Genomic DNA, 19,981 nt, shown 5'->3' with positions numbered 1-19,981 from the left:
TGCATTTCTCCCATGCCTCCTGCTCCTTCCCTGACACTTCTCTGGGCTGCAGAGCAGCATGTTGGTAAAAGGGTAGTTTGTCATCAACCCAGCAGACCTCTTCCGGAACCCCTTAGCATTTCAGTCCACCTGCCCTGACACAGGCTGTAACTGAGTTCACACTCCCTACCTTGTCTGGGAACTGCTAATGGATGGAGTGTGCAGCCAGTGGCCTTGTAAGCCCACCTTCCTTCCATTAGCCTAGACGCCCATCCTCGGTTGTCTCTAGACCCTGTCATTGCAGGGCTTCACCAGCTTCCTGCAGGAGGCTTCTTGCCCTCAGGTGAGCTTAGGGTAAAGCACCACGTTGGGCCTTCAGCATACATGTGTGGTGTGCTGTGTGCTGGGGATGGTGGTCAGCAGAGCAGCTGAAGTCTTGCCGCCCGACAGCCTGCCTTCGCATGTATGTAGAATTCCATTGCTTCATGTCTCCCAAGTCTGCAAGTTTCTGGTGTAGCCAATATATTGTGCCTTGGATGTGGTCCCCCCAACCCAGTGGCCAGAGCCAACTTAGGCTTTGTTTCCCAAAGGACAAGGGTTTGTTGAGTGATGAGAGTTAGTAGAATATTTTTTATGTTTAAAAAAAATCCCGAGACCATGAGTAAGGCTGGCCTCTCACCAGCCTGGGCTTCTGGGATGTTTTGGGGTGGGAGCTAGAGGGTAATCGTAGGGTACTTTGTCACTCCCACCAGCCTCCGCAGCACATTTATTTCATAGCAGAGCCAAGTCTTTGGCAGGTTGACACAAACCACGTTGCCAGAGCTGAAATAACTCAGTTCCACTTCATCCTGTGAGTTTGTTGGGCTAGCTTGTCCTAATTTGGCCACTTTAGCTACTTTTTCAGTTTTATGCCCTTTCCTGTCCCCAAACAAAGTGCCAAGCCACTTGTGAAGACCCTGCCAGACACCTCCAAGTTTGAGAGGCCGGCTCAGCACCATCCGCCAAGAGCAGGAGAATAGATGTTGATCTACCTCAGCTCTGCTGGCTCTCGACATCCCTGGCTGGCATAGGCACGTGGGGAAGCTGACAGATGGCAGTGGTAGAAGAGGTGGCTGGGTTGGTGGATGGAGGGTCCCATGCTGCTGATTCTCCTCCTTGGAAGTTCAGTGATGGGAAAGCTATTTTTATCATCCAGGCTCTGATAGCTGCACTATTAATAAGTAACGTATGTTCCTTTTGAAGGTAGGGATGGTTCTGGGGGAAAGGGGAGCGGGCGGAGCCAGGCAGAGAGAGAGCTGCTGCTCTTCCATTCTAGTCGATTCGAACCCTATGTGTATGTGGACACCAGACCTAGATTGTTGCTGGGAACCTTGTCTATTCCTGTCCCAAGGCAGAACTTAACAATGTGTAAGGAACCAAAATAGACATCTGTGCTCTGGCCACTTTTACAGAAGCTTCTCTTAGAATCCCTGGGATCCTGAAACCCTTGAAGCCTGGGGTGGGATGTGCTTCTGGGTTTTCTGGGATTTCTCAGTACCCCTTGACCTTTTTTCTAAGTATCGGACAAGAAAGTTTGGGGCAAAGAGTTCATCACCTCTCAAGATTCTACAACACAATTGTACTCCATGGACGCTTTAGTTAGAAGTGGCTTGCCAACCCGTCGTGGCTGGGGAAGGCCTGGGGCTGGGTTTCCTTTATGTGCTTCAGCCTTCCCAGCTGGTTTTTCCTCGGCCTGGGGTGAGAGAAGGTAGGGAAGTCTGGATATAACTAACACCCCTGCTAGGGGCCTCAGTGTCACAAGTGCACAGACTTTGATTCTTGATCTTGAAGGTCTCTGTTCTCTATTACTGGAGACAGTGCTAAAGGCCTGTGAGTCAGGACAACTGAATGGTCTTTATTCCCTCTCTCTGCCTTCTCAGCTCATGGCCTTTTTCCTTAGAAGAGGACTTTGAGGAATTAGGTCAGTGTCAGATCACTTGAAAACCTAAATAGGATCCCTCTCCAGCCCATGTATGGCCCAGTGAGGAAGGCTTTACCGTCTTCTCACTCTTCACCCTATTTCTCACAGGGGTATTAACTCCACCTCCCAAAAGGCTGGAAAAGACCACTCCTCCCCGGCTGCCTCATCTCCCACCCACTCACTCTTTTATGGAGGCCCCTCGGATCAGCAGAGCTGTGAAGAAGAAAAGCATTTGGACTTGCAGGCTCGGGATCAGCAACCCCTGCAGAGTTTTTGTCCTAAGCAGATCCTTTCTGTGTGCATGTGTAATAAGTGCCTTATTTTGCCGTGTGGCCTTTGTACTGTATGGCCAGCCCCCAGCTGCCAGGGCTCTAGAGCTGCCTGTCATATGCAGCCAAGGACATCATACCTCAGTACAGTTACATATAAAAGGGACACGGATTGTGACAGTTTTGCCTCATTCCTTTCACTCCACTCTCCCCTTCTGTTGCATTAAGGTCTGGTGTGGTCTGTTGTTTCTGGTTTCTTCCTTGTGTCAGTTCCCTTCTGGCCAGGCTGGGTGGCTGTAGAAGCCTGTGAGGTGGCCCAAACACAGGTACCTGCGCATTGTACCCTATTAAGAGAAGCTCATGGGCTTCCAGGCCTGTCCCTCAGAAGCCCCCTGTGCCTCTGGCCCCACAGTGAGCCCTGCTCTTCCAGTCCCCCCGCCCCAATTAAAACAAAAGGCACCCTCGCTGTAACCGCTTCTGATCTATTTCACTTCCCATTCAACCCAAAGTCAATGTGATAAGGATGTTTACTTCCCAGTCTCAAGTGTTAACCAGATAATCCATTTGATGGTGGGTCTAGTCCGGCTGTTGCAGAACTGTTCGTGCTCCTGATTCAGTGTTACCTAGTGTTAGCAGCACCCTGTCCCCTGCTCTGCTTGTCTGCCTTTTCCTCACTCTTCCGGGTTGTGCAATAACTCTCCAAGCCAGTGGGCTTTTCCACAGGCCTTTCTGTCCCTTACATGCCCTGCAATTGGTGGGGAGAGAGGACCTATGGGAGAGATGGTCATCATCCCTTACAGAAGAAATGTTGGTTACTTTCCCGTTGTTGCTGTCGTTCTCGTGATCCTGCGTGGGTGTCTGTGGCACTCTTGTAGAACATGTAGCATCATCTTAGAAGTCCATATTTAAAAAAAAAAAAATCTGTTGAAAAGGAAAGAAACCCATCCTCATGAGTCATGTCAGCGTCTGGGAGTAAGATCTGTTGTGATGCCTGTGGCGTCACCATCACTCTGCCTGAAAGCATTCCAGTTTCTTGTTCATGTGGACAGGAAGGAGGTCTTCCCGGGAATCAGCCTCCGGCGGACAGCCCTGTTCACCTGATAGGATCTGGCTGTGATAGTAAGTACTGCCATTTCCTTGGGTACAGATTTGAGTGCTTATGTGATGAGACTACAAACCTCATTTTTCAGTTCCTCTGTTTAATAAACATCTGAAGGATGAGCTGAGGCTGCTGGTGCGCTGAGCAACTCACAATGCAAACGTGGGCAAATTGTCTCTTTGTTTTTTTACTTTAGCCAGTTCATGTTATGGACCAAATTTCAACAAGGAACTCAAGGAAAATTTGTACCTATCGTATTTATGCTTTCATGTAAAAGGGTTGGGGGGAGGGGTGTCTTTTTACTTTTGGTAAACTTTTTTCAAAATCCTTTTTCCACTGTTTCTTTCTGGTTTTGAAACAAATTAGTTTTGTATGGACTTTTTAAAATGTACATTTTGAAACAAATGATCAAATATTTTCCATAATAAATAAAAGGCATAGAATTATCAGTCTAATTGTTCCTGGTATAATTCCTTGACATGCTTTTATAAAGTAATGCTTTTTAATCTGGATGCTTACATTTGCTTTTACTTGAAAAATTAGTTTGCATCACTTTTAGCTCTCATGTATAATATTTTTCACTTTATCAGTCATTTCTTATATATCTTGAGATATATTTGCCCATTGTGGTGATGTGAAGTACGGAACTAGAATTAAGGATGGAGAGAGAGTCAGTTATATGGAGCGCTGGCTAGTGCTAGGCATCATTTTAATTTGTTCTTTAGAAATCTTTATTTTTTAACCGATAATAGTAAACTGGACAAAGGGGTTTTCTTAACAGGGAGTTTGTGGGTAGGAAGCTCCAGAAGGAAGCACACCAGGCTTGATGCCTTCTATACTATGAAGACATTTGGCTTGGAGGAGATGGGGTTTGTGGAGTTTGTGTATAAAAGCCACCAAATACGTTGGTGCTGACTAGAGGATGTCCAAGTATTAGTTATAATGATGGGCTGTGGGGATTGCTGGTATCGCTTAGATGGCCTGCTATTGTGCACAGCTGTCTGCTGTGTTTTCCAGAACCATCCTGTGAGCTCAGGAGGTGAGTGCAGTGACAGGTGGCAGGTAGCCAAGGACACCCACAGGGTGTGAGAATTAAACAGGAAATGCTTACCTGAGGTGACAGTGAGTGGTTTCAATGGAGAGCAAGCTTTGGTGCAGGCTTGGGCTTTAGTCCTGCTCTGCTGTGAGGAGCTAGTTGCTTGGAGCAGTTAACCTTTCCGAGCCTGTTTATCTGAGCGCTAGGGGCTGTGTTTTTGTTTTGCGGGGAATGGTGGTGGTGAGATTAAGAGAGAGTTAATGCTAAATTCATGGTACAAGTAAGGTGCTCAATAAGTTGATTTTTTTTTTTTTTCAAAGGAACATGTTCATACTCGTGTCAGCAGGAAATTAGGAGCCACTGACCTAAGTGACTTTTGATTCTCTGGAAACAGCATTTAGAGAAGTCTTCTCTACCTGTTGGTCCCAAATATCCTCAACGCCTGTGGATATGGGTTTGATACACCTTAATTAGATGGTATTTTCAAGGCCCCTTGGTGGTGCAGACAGGGTGCAGGCCCAGGACTCTAAGTAGAGGTGAACTCAGAGCCAATCTTCACTCACAAGGCAGATTTTATAAGCCCTGACACTGTAAGACACCCTAAACAGTCTTAGACATATCTTCAGTTAGATCTGATAGCAGTAGCTACCAGTGTGTCTCCACTGCAAAGGCTAATAAGGTAATGCTAATTCTGTCTCAACTCCCTGGTGGCCAATTTGAAGCGGTGGTTGTTTCTTCTTCCCACAATATCATTTGCTGCAGGCTAATGCTCAGCTTCCTTCCATCACCTGAGCCCAGGAGTCCAGATGCACGCCAACTAGGACTATAGCATAAGGTAAATAGTGACATCTCATGGCTGCACACCCATTCAGGATTACAGTAAGAAAAGTGATTAGCTCTGACTTTTGTGGTTCCTACGCTTGCTGCCTGTATAAACTAACAGAGGTGAGTAGTGAGTGTGCAGACACCACAGAAGTGTGTGTGCTGGCTTTGGTCTTTCGTGTAGTAGCTTTTAAACCTTATGGTGGTGCTGTCAGATCTCAGCTTCTCAGTCTTGGGTAAACTTGGAAGTGGATGCAAGGTGAGAAGTGTATAGCAAGCATAAGGAGTATATGTGAATGCCGCCAACCTTATTCAGGACAGCTCTCACAGAGACACTTCTCACAATTACAGTGCAGATGACATTTTAATACTGGTCTCCATTACTTTCAATAGAAAGAGATCCATATTTTATCTAGTGGAAAAGATAAGAAAATAAAAAGATAAGAGATGAGTGGTCAGAACTGAAGGTAGAAGGGCTGTGAGCACGTGGGTTTCAAAGGGTGGGTAAGAAGATGTTAAATGAGACTTTCCTAAATCTCCATTTTGGCTGAGGCCCAAAGCTAAAGACAAATTGGCAAGTATACCCATATGCTGCAGATTGGTGCAGATCCATGAAAGATTTGCTGAGGAGGGGCCCAAAACTGTTGTGAACTTCTTTCACCCCAGCAAGGGTGACAGAGAAAATATTGGAGAATGCAGATTTCTTGAAAGGGGCTTTCAGAGTGCTGTGGATTTGCAAGCTAAGTGAGGGGGGTGCTTTAACAGACTCAGGCTTGACATGTATCCCCTGGAGTTTAAGAGCTCAAGATTTGGGGTACCTGATTCTGACCTAAAACAAGTCTCAAGGAAAGGGACTGACCTGCCTAACTGTCCAGCCAAGAGAGCCAACTGGGTGAGAACACTGGGCAAGAGTGGACACCCTAGAAGGGTGTGTCAGCCTGAAAGGGCCCCCCCACCCAAGAGGACTTCCAGAGAGGATAAGGAGGAGCCTGGGCGAGTGTACTGTTAGAGCTGGGGCAGTCGGTTGGAGTCGGGACTATCTGTATCTGAGAATGGTGCACTAGGAGATTTCCTGTGGGAAAGTGGCCTAAGAACTCACATACACAAAAAGGTGCCCAGGGAGAGAGTGAGCCAGCCTTCAGGTACATGTCACTCATAGAGCCCCAACCCCAGATTCTGACATTACCAGCCACAGAAATAAGACTTTGCCCTTTTACTCTGGTTTCCACCCTTGAACCCTTCCCAGACACAGCAGCATGGCCAAATAGGGACAAAAGGAGCAGAATCCAGAGGAAGGAAGAAGAAACCCACTATATCTGCCCCAACACACACACACTTTCTTGTAGGCTTCCAAGCCTGGGCAGTACTGAGCTGAGGCACGCAGGATAGGGCTTAGTATGTTTTAAACTGAAATGGACTTTTAAAATATTTGAAAATAGATTTTTTAAATAGTTACAAGTGACTGGGGGTAAAAAACAAAACAGGTTCTTCTTAAGATAATCTGGAACACAAAAGGAGGAGTCAATATAACACATTTACAGCCTTTTAATCAACTGGTAAGAGGTGGCTTAGCACATTAGGAAAGGAAAAAACCAAGGGAAGTTTCCCAGCCGTTCTGAGAGGGCCCAAGCATATGGAATCCTATATAACTCCACCTTCACTCATCACATTTTGGGTGGCAGGAAGAAGTTTGAGACAGCATTTTTAAAGATGAAGTTGGTGGCTGACTTAACTGAAGTCAGAGCTCATTAGAGAGCCAGCAACTGCTCCTAGTCTTCACCTCCTATCTCAAGGTCAGGCTCTCTAAAAGCAGTGTTTTTCTTTTCTTTCTTTCTTTTTTTTTTTTTTGCTACAACCCACATCAAGAAGTACATTTTACATCATGACCCATCATGACCCAGTAAATACACACACAGCTAAAGCAGAAGGTTCATGAAAAAGTACATACCCTACTGATACACAGATATTTTCTATTATATTTTTGAAAAATGCAGTTCTACTAATGGGCCTAGAACCCGCAGTTTGAAAAAAAGTGGTAGATTTCCTTACAATATGGGGACAGGCAGGGAGGCAGTGGTGGGGCTTTGGCTAGCAGCAACAGTGATACCGTGTGCTTATTTCCAACACTCTAAATGATGCATCTAGCAAATTTTATCATTCTTCCTGCTCTTAATCAGTATACATCTGTATTGGTCAGTGTTCTCCAGAGAAACAGAACCAATGGAATGTGTATGTGTGTACACATACATACAGAGAAAGATTAATTTATTACAAGGAATTGGCTCACATTATGGCGGCTGACAAGTCTTAAGATCTGCATGGTGAATTGGCAAGCCAGAGACTCAGGAGTGCTGAGGGTGTAATTCCAGTGTTAGTCCAAAGGCCTGAGAACCAGGAGAGCTGAGGTTTCAGTTTGAGTCTGAAGGCAGGAAAATGCCTGTGTTGCAGTTTGAAGGCAGTCAGGAAGGAGGAATTCTCTCTTGTGGGAAGGTTCAGGCCTTCAAATGATTGGATGAGGCCCACCCACACTGGGGGGCGGGCAATTTGCTTTACTTTGTCTACTGATTCGAAGGTTAATCTCATCCAAAAACATCCTTACTGAAACACCCAGAGTAATTTTGACCAAGTATCTGGACATCTCATGGGCCAGTCAAGTAGATAAAGTTAACCATCACAATACCGCTACCACCCCAAATAAGGCGCCAGTCTTAGATCCTATAAGATCCCAATTAATTTTGACTTCAGTAGTAGTGCAATGTGAGAACCAAAAAAGAAATACAACTTCAAGAACTGTGTAAATGCCTCTATGAAGAGTACAAGGTATATTTCAAAGTGTAGGACCAACATCAAAAAGTTGTATGCATTCTCTCATCAGCCAGGTCAGTTTGAAAAAGCACGAACAAAGTTATAGTAGTTAATCTTGCCTTCTCCCTGAGAGCACAATCGGATTAGCTGCAGAAGAAAGCAAAGAGAACAGGTGAGACAGATCTGCAGGGCTTCCTTCATCTTAACTGCAGAGCATGCTTATGCATAATGATCCCCAGCCTTTGTAAACCAGTTCAGAGTTTTCACATCCACAGTTTATTCTGAAATGATCCTGTGAACCTGGTAGGTAGCTCTGACATTATCTCCATCTTACATTTAATGAAACTGAAGCTGGATGGAGTAAATGACCTGCTGAAGATTTCAGGACTAACATCCACATTTATAAGAGCATTGTCATTTTCAAAGCACTTTTGTTTTTATATTCAAATTACAAGACTTTGTCCACCCAGCCCACAAGGAGTAAGACTCATAAAATAGCAATCTCCTGTTATCACAGCCTAATAGAAGAATCTAGTTATGTCACTGCCCAAACTGTGTCTCCTGAAACTCAACTGTGACTGATAACAGACTGATTTGCAGTGGTTACCTTTAAAAGACGGGTGCAAATCTGCCTCACCCATCCCTTTCCTGTCCCACTTCCCACTGACTGCCATTCCTGTCCGCCATGTCAGAGAGTGTGAATGACCTGAAAATCAAAAGCTGGGAAAGCTGTCAATCTAAGGTTTGGGGAGCCAAATGGGTGTTCGGCCCACATGAACTAATAGCCCTCTATCTGCCATCCCCCACTCTCTGCTATGTTTCTGTCTATAAAACATCTTCATCTCCAACCTAGTCCCTTTTTAGCCCTAAACAAAATCTTTTCCTGAGTCTTAATTTTTGAAAATCTTTTGCTAAAAGATCTTTTAAAAGGTCTACAGACCCTTAATGTTATTAATCAGTGAGAATGTCTCAATGATAAGCCAGAGTCTTTGACAGTTGTGGAGGAGATTTTGTTCTGATTTCCAGGGGAACCCTAGCTAAAAGAGTTTATCATGAAGAAAGGGCACAAAACTCCCTCTTCAACTCACTCATGAAAATTCTAGGAGAAAAGTTTCCACACACTTTCTCAGTTTGCAGCTGGCCGTGCTGTCCCTACTGGCAGATGCCACTGCTCTTGGGCAGTGGTCTCACTCTCTTCCATGCTAGCTCTACTGATGGGCTAATGTAGGTATCGGCTGTGAAGGGTTTCAAAGGCTGCCAACCACCCTGCTTGATCAACTTGTCTTTGACTCGCCCCCAAGTTGGCTACCCCTCCAGGATCATCTCTGCTGCCTTTATTCAGCCCTGACATGACACGCTGGTCTACCAACCACTCTGGCTGTCTAGTTCCATGCCCCTTTAAAGAGATGCCCTGCAACAGCGATTAGAAAAGAATGCCAATGCTAGAATCGGGGGGAAATACCATAATCAGGACAGAATAGGAAATCTGATTTGAACGTCCTAAATCTTCCCTAGTTAAAATGAAACACACATGCCTTTAGGAAAGAAAGATTGGTGCTCGATCAACCCAGACTCTGCAATCAACCAAGAAAAATAATTCATACTGACCTCCTTAACTAAGGAGTCATCAACTGGGACATTGAGAGATTCACAGATTTTAAAAAATCTCTCTCTGTCCACGTATCCTGTATGTTCCGTGTCATAAATTTGAAATGCCTCATTAATGTTGTCTTTGCATGAATAATCTTTCAGTTGCTTCTGGATTGTGTCTATTAATGCTTCCAGTTCCTGCATGCCTGGATCCTCTTCATTTTGCTTGCTGTGGAGAAAGGAAGGAAATAACAACATGGTATTTATTCTTGACTAATCTTATCTCGGTGACCAAAGTTCTCACTTGAACTTGGTGAAGCTTCTAATGACAAACAACTTTGTGACGCTGAGCTGACCAATAACTGAACACTTGCCCCCAGGGGCTGGCTGATGGCTGACCTCCACATCAGGAAGGCCTGATTAGGGACAGTTTTTAAACTGCCTCCCTTCCGGCCATCTGTTAAGTCACTGTACCACAAGAAGCAAAATCTAATAAAACCACCAACCCCAAATTTGGTATTTGTGGGAATCACATCATTGTCTCCTACCGCTGTTGCAGATTAATATTACCTCATCTAAAAATGAATGACTGCGTGTTTAAAAAAAATTTTGTATATATACGTGTGTGTGTGTGTGTGTGTGTGTGTGTGTGTGTGTGTAAAAACTATGCAGCCAGGAATGTCTTGCAGTTAAATTCCCTCTCCAATTCATGCTGAATTTTGTGAAAGGTTATCTATGGAAGTTAAGAGACTGCTCTGTGTGGTGGAGTGAACAGTTTAGGCTTAGCATTTACTGAAATGAAGAGAAATCATAACACAGAGCATTAAGAAGAGGAATGTCTATTCCTTCAAAACACAACCACAATAAGTAGAAGCCCAGTTTTTATTTTCTCTGAACATGAAGGTGCACTGTAAAAAAATTTTTTTTAAATTATTTATTATTAGCATATTCGTTAACACAAATCGTGATGTTTCTTTATGCCCTTTACCTGACCTATCACTCCCCAAACCCCCTCACCATCTCTAGTATCCTTAGGTTTGTTCTCTCCTTCTGAAAGTTCAAAGTATTATCCTGGTCTTTTCTTTCCTCCCTCCCTCCCTTCCTCCCACCCAGTTATGAGTGAGAACATGCAGTATTTCTCTTTCCTTGTCTGGCTTATTTCATATAACATAATTTTCTCCAGACTCATCCATGTTGCTCCAAATGGCAGAATTTCATTCTTTTTTATGGCTGAGTAGTATTCCACTGTGTATATATACCACATTTTCTTTATCCAGTCATCCATCAATGGGCACTTACGTTGGTTCCATACTTTGGCTACTGGAAATAGAGTTGCAATGAACATGGGAGTGCAGGTATCCCTTCGAGATGATTTCCATTCCTTTGGGTATATACCCAGCAGTGGGATTGCTGGATTTATGGTAGTTCTATCTGTAGTTGTCTGAAAAACCTCCATACTGTTTTCCATAATGGCTGTGCTAATTTACAGTCCCACCAACAGTGCAGAAGAGTTCCCCTCTCCCTGCATCCTCACCAGCATTTGTTATTCTCAGTCTTTTTTATAATAGCCAGTCTAACTGGGTGAGATGATATCTCAATGCGGTTTTGACTTGTATTTCTCTAATGACTAGTGATGCTGAGCATTTTTTCATGTACCTGTTGGCCATTTGTATGTCTTCATTTGAAAAATGTCTATTCATCTCCTTTGCCCATTTTTAAATTGGATTATTTGGGTTTTTTTACTGTATAGTTATTTGAGTTCTTTTTATATTCTGGATATTAATCTCTTGTCAGATGTATAGTTTGCAAATATTTTCTCCCATTCTGTGGGTTATCTTTCTGCTATGTTGATTGTTTCCTTTTCTGTGAAGAAGCTTTTTAGTTTGATATTATGCCATTTGTTTATGTTTTCTTTTGTTGCTTGTGCTATTGGAGTCTTATTCATAAAGTCTTTGCCCAGTCCTACTTTCCTAGAGTGTTTCCACTGTGTTTTCCTTAAGTAATTTTATGGTTTCAGGTTTTATATTTAAGTCTTTAATCCATCTTGAGTTGATTTTGGTATATGGTGAGAGGTACAGGTCCAGTTTCATTCTTCTACATTTGGATGTCCAGTTTTCCCAGAACCATTTATTGAAGAGGCAGTCTTTTCCCCAGCGTGTGTTCTTGTTGCCTTTGTCAAAGATCAGTTGCCTGTAAGTATGTGGGTTGATTCCTGGGTTTTCTATTCTGTTCCATTCAGCCATGTGTCTGTTTTTATGTTAGTACCATGCTATTTTAGTTATAATAGCTTTGTAATGTAATTTGAAGTTGGGTAACATTATTAATTTTTTTTTTGCTCAGGATTGCTTTGGCTATTTGGGGTCTTTTGTTGTTCCATATGAATGTTAGGATTGCTTTTTCTATTTCTGTGAAGAATGTCATTGGTGTTTTGATGAGGATTGCACTGAATCTGTAGATTGTTTTGGGTAGTATGGACATTTTCACAATGTCAATTCTTCAGGAACAAGACGGATGCCCATTCTCACTACTCCTATTTAACACAGTATTGGAAGTACTAGCCAGAGCAATCAGGCAAGAGAAAGAAATAAAGGGATCCAGACTGGAAAGGATGAAGTCAAACTGTCTTTGTTTGCAGATGACATGATTTTATATAGAGAAAAACCTATAGACTCTACAAAAAAACTCTTAGAGCTGATTAACAATTTCAGCAAAGTTGCAGGATATAAAATCAACACCCAAAAAGCAGTAGCGTTTTTATACTCCAGTAATGAACTTGCAGAAAATGAAGGTGCAGTTTTAAAATTTAAAAGAAAAAATCAGAGCTGGAAAACTCCCCCTCATATTTCATCTTCATAAATCCTTTTTGAACAAAACAGGACCAAATAAACTCAGTAAACACTTTTTCCTTTTTCAGTGGTGAGAAAACAGACTTGCTGACCCTAGTGACTTACTGCAGATCTCATGTCAGAGGTAAGACAAGAACTTGCATCTCACTCCCATCCCAACATGTTCTTTCAAGGATACCCAACCACTTCTCACTGATTCCCACTCATTCTGTGACTTCGAAACTATCAATCCACCATTGCTTTTCTGGATATAATATTCAAAAAGTTCACTGTTGCAAATAGCCTCTCTTTAAATTATTTCCAATTTTTACTGCTAGTGGCCCCTGCTAACCTTTCAAGAACAATTTGGAAACACGGAGCGAAAGCCCAGCAAATAATTTCATATAATTTGTCCTAAGGAAACAATCATATGTTATATGCAAAGATACATCTATAAGACTGTTTTGAGACAACCTAAATATCCAAAAAATAGAGAATTAGATAAATAATTTAAACTACAATCAAGCAATGGAATAATAATGCAGCCATTGATAATGCTGTAGAAAGATACATTGTTAGTGAGATACTCAAGGCACAAAAATATGTATAGAGTGCTACCTTTGTGTAGAAATTGTGGGGGAATAAAAGTATAGTAAATTATAATTTGCTTATATTGTGTAAAGAAACTCCGAGAAGATACTCGAAAAACCAAGGAAGGAGGTAGTTACCTATGGGGAGTAGAGGGTAAGAAGTAGGTAGGCGGAAGATGGGGAAGGAGCAAAACTTTTCATTAGTCCCTTCATACATACACGAACGCACACACACACACTTCAAAAAGTTCATGAAAAAATGGAATTAAAAGGTAATATGAATCTTTCCATGAACTTTTGAAGACCCTTTGTATGTGTTTGTTTGTGAATGTAACACCTACTCAAAAAATTAAACTATCAATGCTCTATAAAATATTTCATAATATCAGAAATGTTCATGATAGACTATCAAGTGAAAAAAGCCAATAAAATAGTATCACAGAATTATTCCATTTTATATGCATATTAAAAAACAAAATATTAGGAGTAGTCATCTCTGGGTTATGAGAATTTCAAAATATTTTTGTTTATTTCTAGTTGTATCACCTAAATTTTTACTCCCTAAACATTGTTATTCTAGACATGTGTTACTTTTATAGTAAGACAAAAACAAAAATTATTATAAAAATCCCCAATATCTAAATGCTCTGTAGCATTATTTATTATAGAAGAATATGAATAGAATATGTTTCTCTGATGGGTATAACTTAATCATACGTACTAAATCATGAATGACTTCCAGGGAGTTATTTAGTGGCAGAAAGCAGTCAAACCTCACTCTTCCACATGTTCCCAGCAGTTAGAGCCATAGAGCATATAAAGTTAAAATGTGATCATCCAGTCATTTTAGGAAAGAGACAATAACACTCCCTTCCCTAAGGCCAGCTACCCATTCCCCTTCACCCAGCAGGGAAAATACCCATCGCATCTGCTGCCTTTGAGCAAGATGGAGTAGGTTCACAGACAGATGGCAACATGTGGTACTTTTTAAGGTAGAGCTAGTTAAAATTACAGCCCCTGCTTTATTGCCAGAGTCCAAACCAGGGTCTGTTCAAAAGCTGCAAGTCCCAGGGCAAAGTTTTGTTCCCGTGGGTTAACAAGGCAACACAGGGGCCGGCTGGTTGTTCTTAATATAGGGACTGCCAGCTGAGAGGCGGCTGGAGGTCCCAACATGCTAGGTGAAGATTCTGTGCCAAGTTCTCCAATGTCCTACCTTTACTTTTCATAAAAGTAAATGTGAGTTTTATAGAGTGACTAATCTCCCATAGATAAAAGGGATGTCAGAATTTCAGTCTGCTCTTAGAATATTTTCCTAGAAGCAACCTGGCAAAGTCCTCCACTTAGCAGGAATGGATTGGAATTCATGTATTTTTTAAAAAAGCAAACAGTCTGCAATCCTATTCTTCCTTTCCTACAGTATTTCTTTTTGATGGCAGGCAACTCTGATACCAGCAATGTGTTTGAGCTGGCCATTTCAACTGCAAAGATTCAGCATGAACCCCTTGCCCTGAACTTAGCTCTTGATCTGTGACCCAGGGCGCCCTTTGCCTTAATGAAGGTAAACCCACTCCCAGCATGGGCAGTCACTTTCCCAGAGAGTTTCAGGTAGTCAAGAGTCTTTGCTGAAACCTCCCTGATTCCTTGGTACTTTTCTCTTACAAAGCAGAAAAAATCGTAGTAAACAGCATGGGCTCTGGAATTTGACCACCTGGTTCAAAATCAGTTTTGCCACTTAAAGGCTGCATGATCTTGACTAAATTACGTAAAGGCTCTGTGGCTCAGTTTCCTCATCTGTAATAATGAAAGTCTTTAAGGGAAGCAACGTCATAAAGGTTGTTGTGAGAACTAAATGAGTTGTTACATACAAAGCACTTAGTGCCTGGCATAGAAGACACACAACAAATATTCATTTTTAACAAAGTTCCTTTGACAGTTCTGGCAGAAATATTCATTGATACATTTAACAACTACTTTTTAGACCTGGAAGACTCAATGCTAGCTTTGGCAGAGGAGAGGAATAAACTGTTGAGTATGATAGAGATTCTCTGTCTTTAGTAAAAGTCCTTGCTCTCTAGGAGGGGGATTAAGACGGAGACTTTAAAATCACTAACAAAAGGGAGAAATATACCATTACAATTTAAGAGGGGTACAGAGAGTGGGAGAGCCAGGAAAGGCCAACAAATTAAGGAGGTGGCATTTGACCTAGGCCTTGAAGAATGTGAGAGGTTGGACATGCAGAATGAAATAAAGTGACTGCAGACGAAAGGAACAGCCTGAGAAAAGAAAAGTCACTTTTTAAAAAAAAAAGCTTGCCCCTGCTCTAAGATTATGAGCTCCCTATTCTGTCACATATTTGCGTAAGCATTTATTTTAAGGTCTGGTACATGGTATAAACTCAAATGTCTGTTGAATGAATAAGTAGGAAGAAACCATTATACTTGGAAACAATCAATGACCTTCAAGAAAGCAATTTATGAAGAGTGTTTGGATTCTGGAGCAGTCAGGAGGGAAGTGTTTACAGACACAAAATAGAAGAATTAAATTTTGAGAAAAAGGAGGAGCTACTTATCACTGAAAAAAGAAGGTGAAGAGAAGATTAGAGATAGTATAGAAACATTCTAAGGTGAAGGCTAGGAAAACTGAAGAAGCTCACATTGGATCATTTGATCTCATGTTTGCAACTAACGGAAACTAACTGCAAAGTAAATATGTAAGAGCTTGGGGCTTAAAGAAAATGGGGGAAAAAATAAGAATATCTGGAAACTTCTACATGGGTAAGTGGCTGGAAGTGGAAAAGGAAGGATTAAAAGGTTCACTGAGCAGGAGAGGAGGGTCCCCAAGGTGAAGAACACAAATGGACATGCTAATGGAATAAAAGTAATACATATGAACGTGTGTGTGTTTATGCTATTCACACATGTAGATTTTCTATAAAGGGTGAGTTTGAGCAAATATATTTGTTGTTCTTAAGTCTGAGTTCAAAATATTGCAGTGAGGACTTCAAACCCAAAAAGAACTTAAGAACTTCAAGTTGAAGTCAATACTCAGTTTACCTGTGCACTATTCTAATTTTCTGGTTCAGAGAAAGCAAATGGCTAACTCCAAATTTCATCATCCTCTAATTGACACTTGACATAAAAAGTACTCAGGCCTGACAAGTACTCAGGATCCCCTTTCATTATTCTTTTCTTTTTTTGTCTTTTTGTGAATGGTAAGAGGATCGCAACCCTTGGTGTGGTGTCGCCCCCACCGGCTGTTCCTATATAGGATCCGAACCCGCGGCGGCAGCGCCGCTGCACTCCCAAGCGCTGCACTCTCCAGAGTGCGCCACGGGCCGGCCCCCTTTCATTATTCTTAATTAGTCAAATAATCATTTCCTTAGAGCATGATTCATTATCAGGTGAAAGGAGTTAGAAGCCAAAGACAGAATGGGTAGATGACACTTGGACTCATATCCTCTTCAAGCATTTTTGTCACAACATTAAAAACTCTGATGGTTATAAAGGTATAGGGAAGTGAAAAAATATTTAAACTAATTTTTGCTTAGCACTCTGAATTTAAAGCTTTGGAACCCTGAGAATTAAATTGTTTTATTTCCTTGTAAAAAAATTATCAAGAGTAGTTTAAACAGCATTTGCATTCTTCTCATTGTACAATTTATGATACAGGGTCTTTTCTATGCCTTGGAGAATTGTCATATTCAAGTCTGCATCAGCTTCCAGCATTTTTTAATTTTTGCTTTTGATCTTATGAAATATCTTCTAGAGTTTCTTTAATGAGTGTGAAATATCTCTAAGAGTTCTTTTAATCTTAAGTTTTTTTCAGGCATCTGGGATGTCTTCAACCTTTTCATTACAACAGCTCTCCTCATTTAGGGTTTACCTTCACCAGGCTCCTCCAGCTGCACACCTAGTGTCTTGAAAGGTGGCAGTGTCAACGTTCCCACACTCAGCTCTTTCTTCCATAAGTTCATTTATGTTTGACATGAATTTCACTTCTAGCATCATCACTTTTTGTTTCTTTGATGCAATTTTATCTTTGTTGTTTAATTCTCTCTTGATAACACATTTTTGTGAAGTATCATGTGGGTGTGTCACTCTGAGACAAGGAGGCAACACAGCTTCACACTTTTCTATGAGTGAACTAAAAAACAGGTGCACAGTGACCAACCACCAACAGACTTTGAAACATGTGACGTGTCATTGATCATGATGCACATCTGTTATTTATGTCATTATTAGTGAACTAAAGACCTCACAGAGAAGTTTGTGGTTTATGCAATTACTCACAGTTAACAAACTGTGGTAACTGGAATTTGAACCATGCTGTTGAGGAACTGGGTTACTTTACTAAATGGTGGTAACTGAAATTCATGCATCTCAGAACAGTGCAAATGGAGAACTGCCTGTATATCAAGGAAGACAGAATGATTCATTGTGTCAAATGGGGATTTGATAATATGCCAGGAAACCTCCTTAATGAGGAGTTTCAGTGGAATGGGAGAGGTAGAAAAACCTGATGGGAGTGGATTTAAGAGAGAATGGGAAGAAAGGAATTCTAGACTGGAATTACAGACAACTCTTTTGAGGAGATTTGGTGCAAAGGGGAACAGAGAAATGGGGCCCTAGCTAGCAGAGGAAGTGGAGTCAGGAGAAGGTTTTGTTTTGATTCGTTTTTGCTTTTGCTTTTGTTTTATTATAGAAAAATAACAGTATGTGTGTTTGTTAACAGGAATGATTGTAAAGAGAAAAAAAACAATAAATGTGTGAGAGGGGGGTAATTACTGGAGTATATGAGAGAGGATGGGGTTTAATACACAAGTGGAGGAACTAACTTTCGATAGAAGCACCAACCATTCATTTAGGGCAGTATTTCTCCACCTTTTGGTCTCAGGACACCTTTCTACACTTAAAAATTATTGAGGACCCTAAAGAATTTTTATGTCTTAGCTATTCCATTTAGTATATTAGAAATTATATTTGAAAATTTTGAAAATATTAATTTAAGAATCAATAATAAACCCATTTCATGTTAACAAAAATAACATAATTTTTATGAAAAATAACTATATTTTCTATTTTCCCAAATAAAAAAAATTTAGTGAGAAGACTGGCATTTTTTACATTTTTGCAAATCTCTTTAATGTCCGATTTTATTAATAGAAGGCATCTGAATTTTCATCTGCTTCTGTATTCAGCCTGCTGTGATATCATTCACTGTGTAATCTTTGGAAATCTTGTGTGAAAACAAGAGTAAAAAGACAAATAATGACTCAGTATTACTATGAGAATAGTTTTGACCTCACAGACCCCCAAAAGCATGTTGGGAACCTCCAGGGGTCCTGGGAATACTCTTTGAAACCTTGATCTATGGTAGCAAGTAGGAAGGCAGCGTATGTGGGTACAGGTGCTGGTACATGGGTACATATGGCTGGGGGGCCCTTCTACTTGTTTCATTGTGTTCAGTATAGTAGTATAAGAAGAAGAATGAGGATGGGGAGATGCTGGAGGTTTCAGGGAGAGAAGTTGTGAAAAGCTCTATTTTATTGAATATATAAATAAAACAAATATTAAAATAAAATGAATACAAAAATAAAATGAAAATAAAGACACAGCATTATTTTATCTACTACTAAGCAAGAAAAAATTACCAATTATAATCCATATTTACCATAAATTAAAAAATGCATCCTAATTCCAGAAACGTTAAAATGTGAAAAAAAAATTGCCTTCTGACCAAAGAAATATGGTAACCATCTAGCAGAGTGGAAAGCTGAATGGACTAGAGAAGTATAGTTTTGTGGCTGGAAAGCATTAAGTGCCCACTTGATATTCATGGTATACATTTAATTCAAGTATTTCTCAAAATATTTTTTTTTCTGTAATTGTCCCATATCTATGCAAATACCAGCAGACACTGGAAAGCTTCTTGCTTCAGCTTACCACCAGCAAAATTGTCTTTTTTTTTTTTTTTCCCCAAGGAAGAAAAATAGACTTTTTTTTACAACTAATGATATTTAGAACAGATTCATCTCTGGCCCTTAAAAACCTTCCCATCACTTCAAATCTCACCCCCATGCAAGTCTGGGGAAGGTGGGGTGTGTGCTGCTGCTGAAGGCTGCTCCCCCCACCCCACCCCCGAGATACAGGGCCCATCTGTCCTGGAAAAAAACATCCTCTGGGCAACTATACCCTTGGGAGGATGGAGCTCCTGAGGTGGGTGTTCCCACCTCATCATGCCCAGTCCTGGGCTTCAAGAGTAAAGGTCCATGAGGTCTCTGCTAGGCCCAGCCACCAGGAACGGTAGGGCCTGTTCCTCCAATGGTCCCTTCTAGATCCAGAGGTTGCTTGTTTTTATTTAATTTAGCAATGAGAAAAAGATACCCAGGGAACCTTCTGTTTATGTCTAATAACTCCCATCTGATGAGAGAAATCTGAATTTAAAATGTGATTACTTGTTCATTTTGTCAAGAACTACTTCCTGAATATCATGCATGTGCCAAAGCCAAACTGAACTCTAGGCAGTCAAACCTACTTTTCCAATTTTGGTGCAGGAGCTTCTTGCTTTCGGATGTGGTTCTGAATTGATGAGAGTGCTTCTGGTGAATACTGGGTAGGATTGCTTTCCATGTATTTCAAAACATATTCATCTGTATCGAGGATGACGAACCGGTGGCCAAACACTGGGGAGAAGGTAGCAATACACTTAAATTGGTTATGTTTCTCTCATGAAATAATATTTTAAGGATAGAATAATATTAACCTCAAATGATAAATTCACAGATATTCATTTGTGACCCAGAGTAATGAACTTTCAATAGCTCTATAAACTAATATGTGGTAGTTTGCTCAGTGTGTAGGAAGCACAGTGTCAACATCTAGAGCTAACAAATGCAACCAATTTAGAGTTTAATTAAAAAGGAAGGAGAATAAGACATTATATCATATATAAAAAAATATTAAGCATTATCTCAAATGGAATACAGCCTAATTGCCTCTTACAAGGT

The 19,981-nt window shown here is 41.1% G+C and overlaps 1 protein-coding gene across 2 annotated transcripts in view; it reads right to left on the bottom strand.

The window, feature by feature from the left end:
• Positions 1–7,958: 7,958 nt before the first annotated feature.
• Positions 7,959–19,981, bottom strand: part of EFHC1 (EF-hand domain containing 1) — a 63,144-nt gene continuing 51,121 nt past the window's right edge. For both annotated transcript variants that reach the window (XM_063097334.1, XM_063097333.1), the window contains 3 exons: positions 19,510–19,657; positions 9,579–9,789; positions 7,959–8,117 (listed from right to left, as the gene is read on the bottom strand). In XM_063097334.1, coding sequence (XP_062953404.1) covers positions 8,046–8,117; positions 9,579–9,789; positions 19,510–19,657 — 431 coding nt within the window. In that variant the 3' untranslated portion in view covers positions 7,959–8,045. The remainder of the gene's footprint in view (positions 8,118–9,578; positions 9,790–19,509; positions 19,658–19,981) is intronic.

This window comes from Cynocephalus volans, chromosome 5 (genome assembly GCF_027409185.1).
Source record: "Cynocephalus volans isolate mCynVol1 chromosome 5, mCynVol1.pri, whole genome shotgun sequence".
Taxonomy (NCBI): domain Eukaryota; kingdom Metazoa; phylum Chordata; class Mammalia; order Dermoptera; family Cynocephalidae; genus Cynocephalus; species Cynocephalus volans.
Note: the sequence above shows the minus strand (reverse complement) of the source record. Positions and strands in the feature narration are given on the sequence as shown.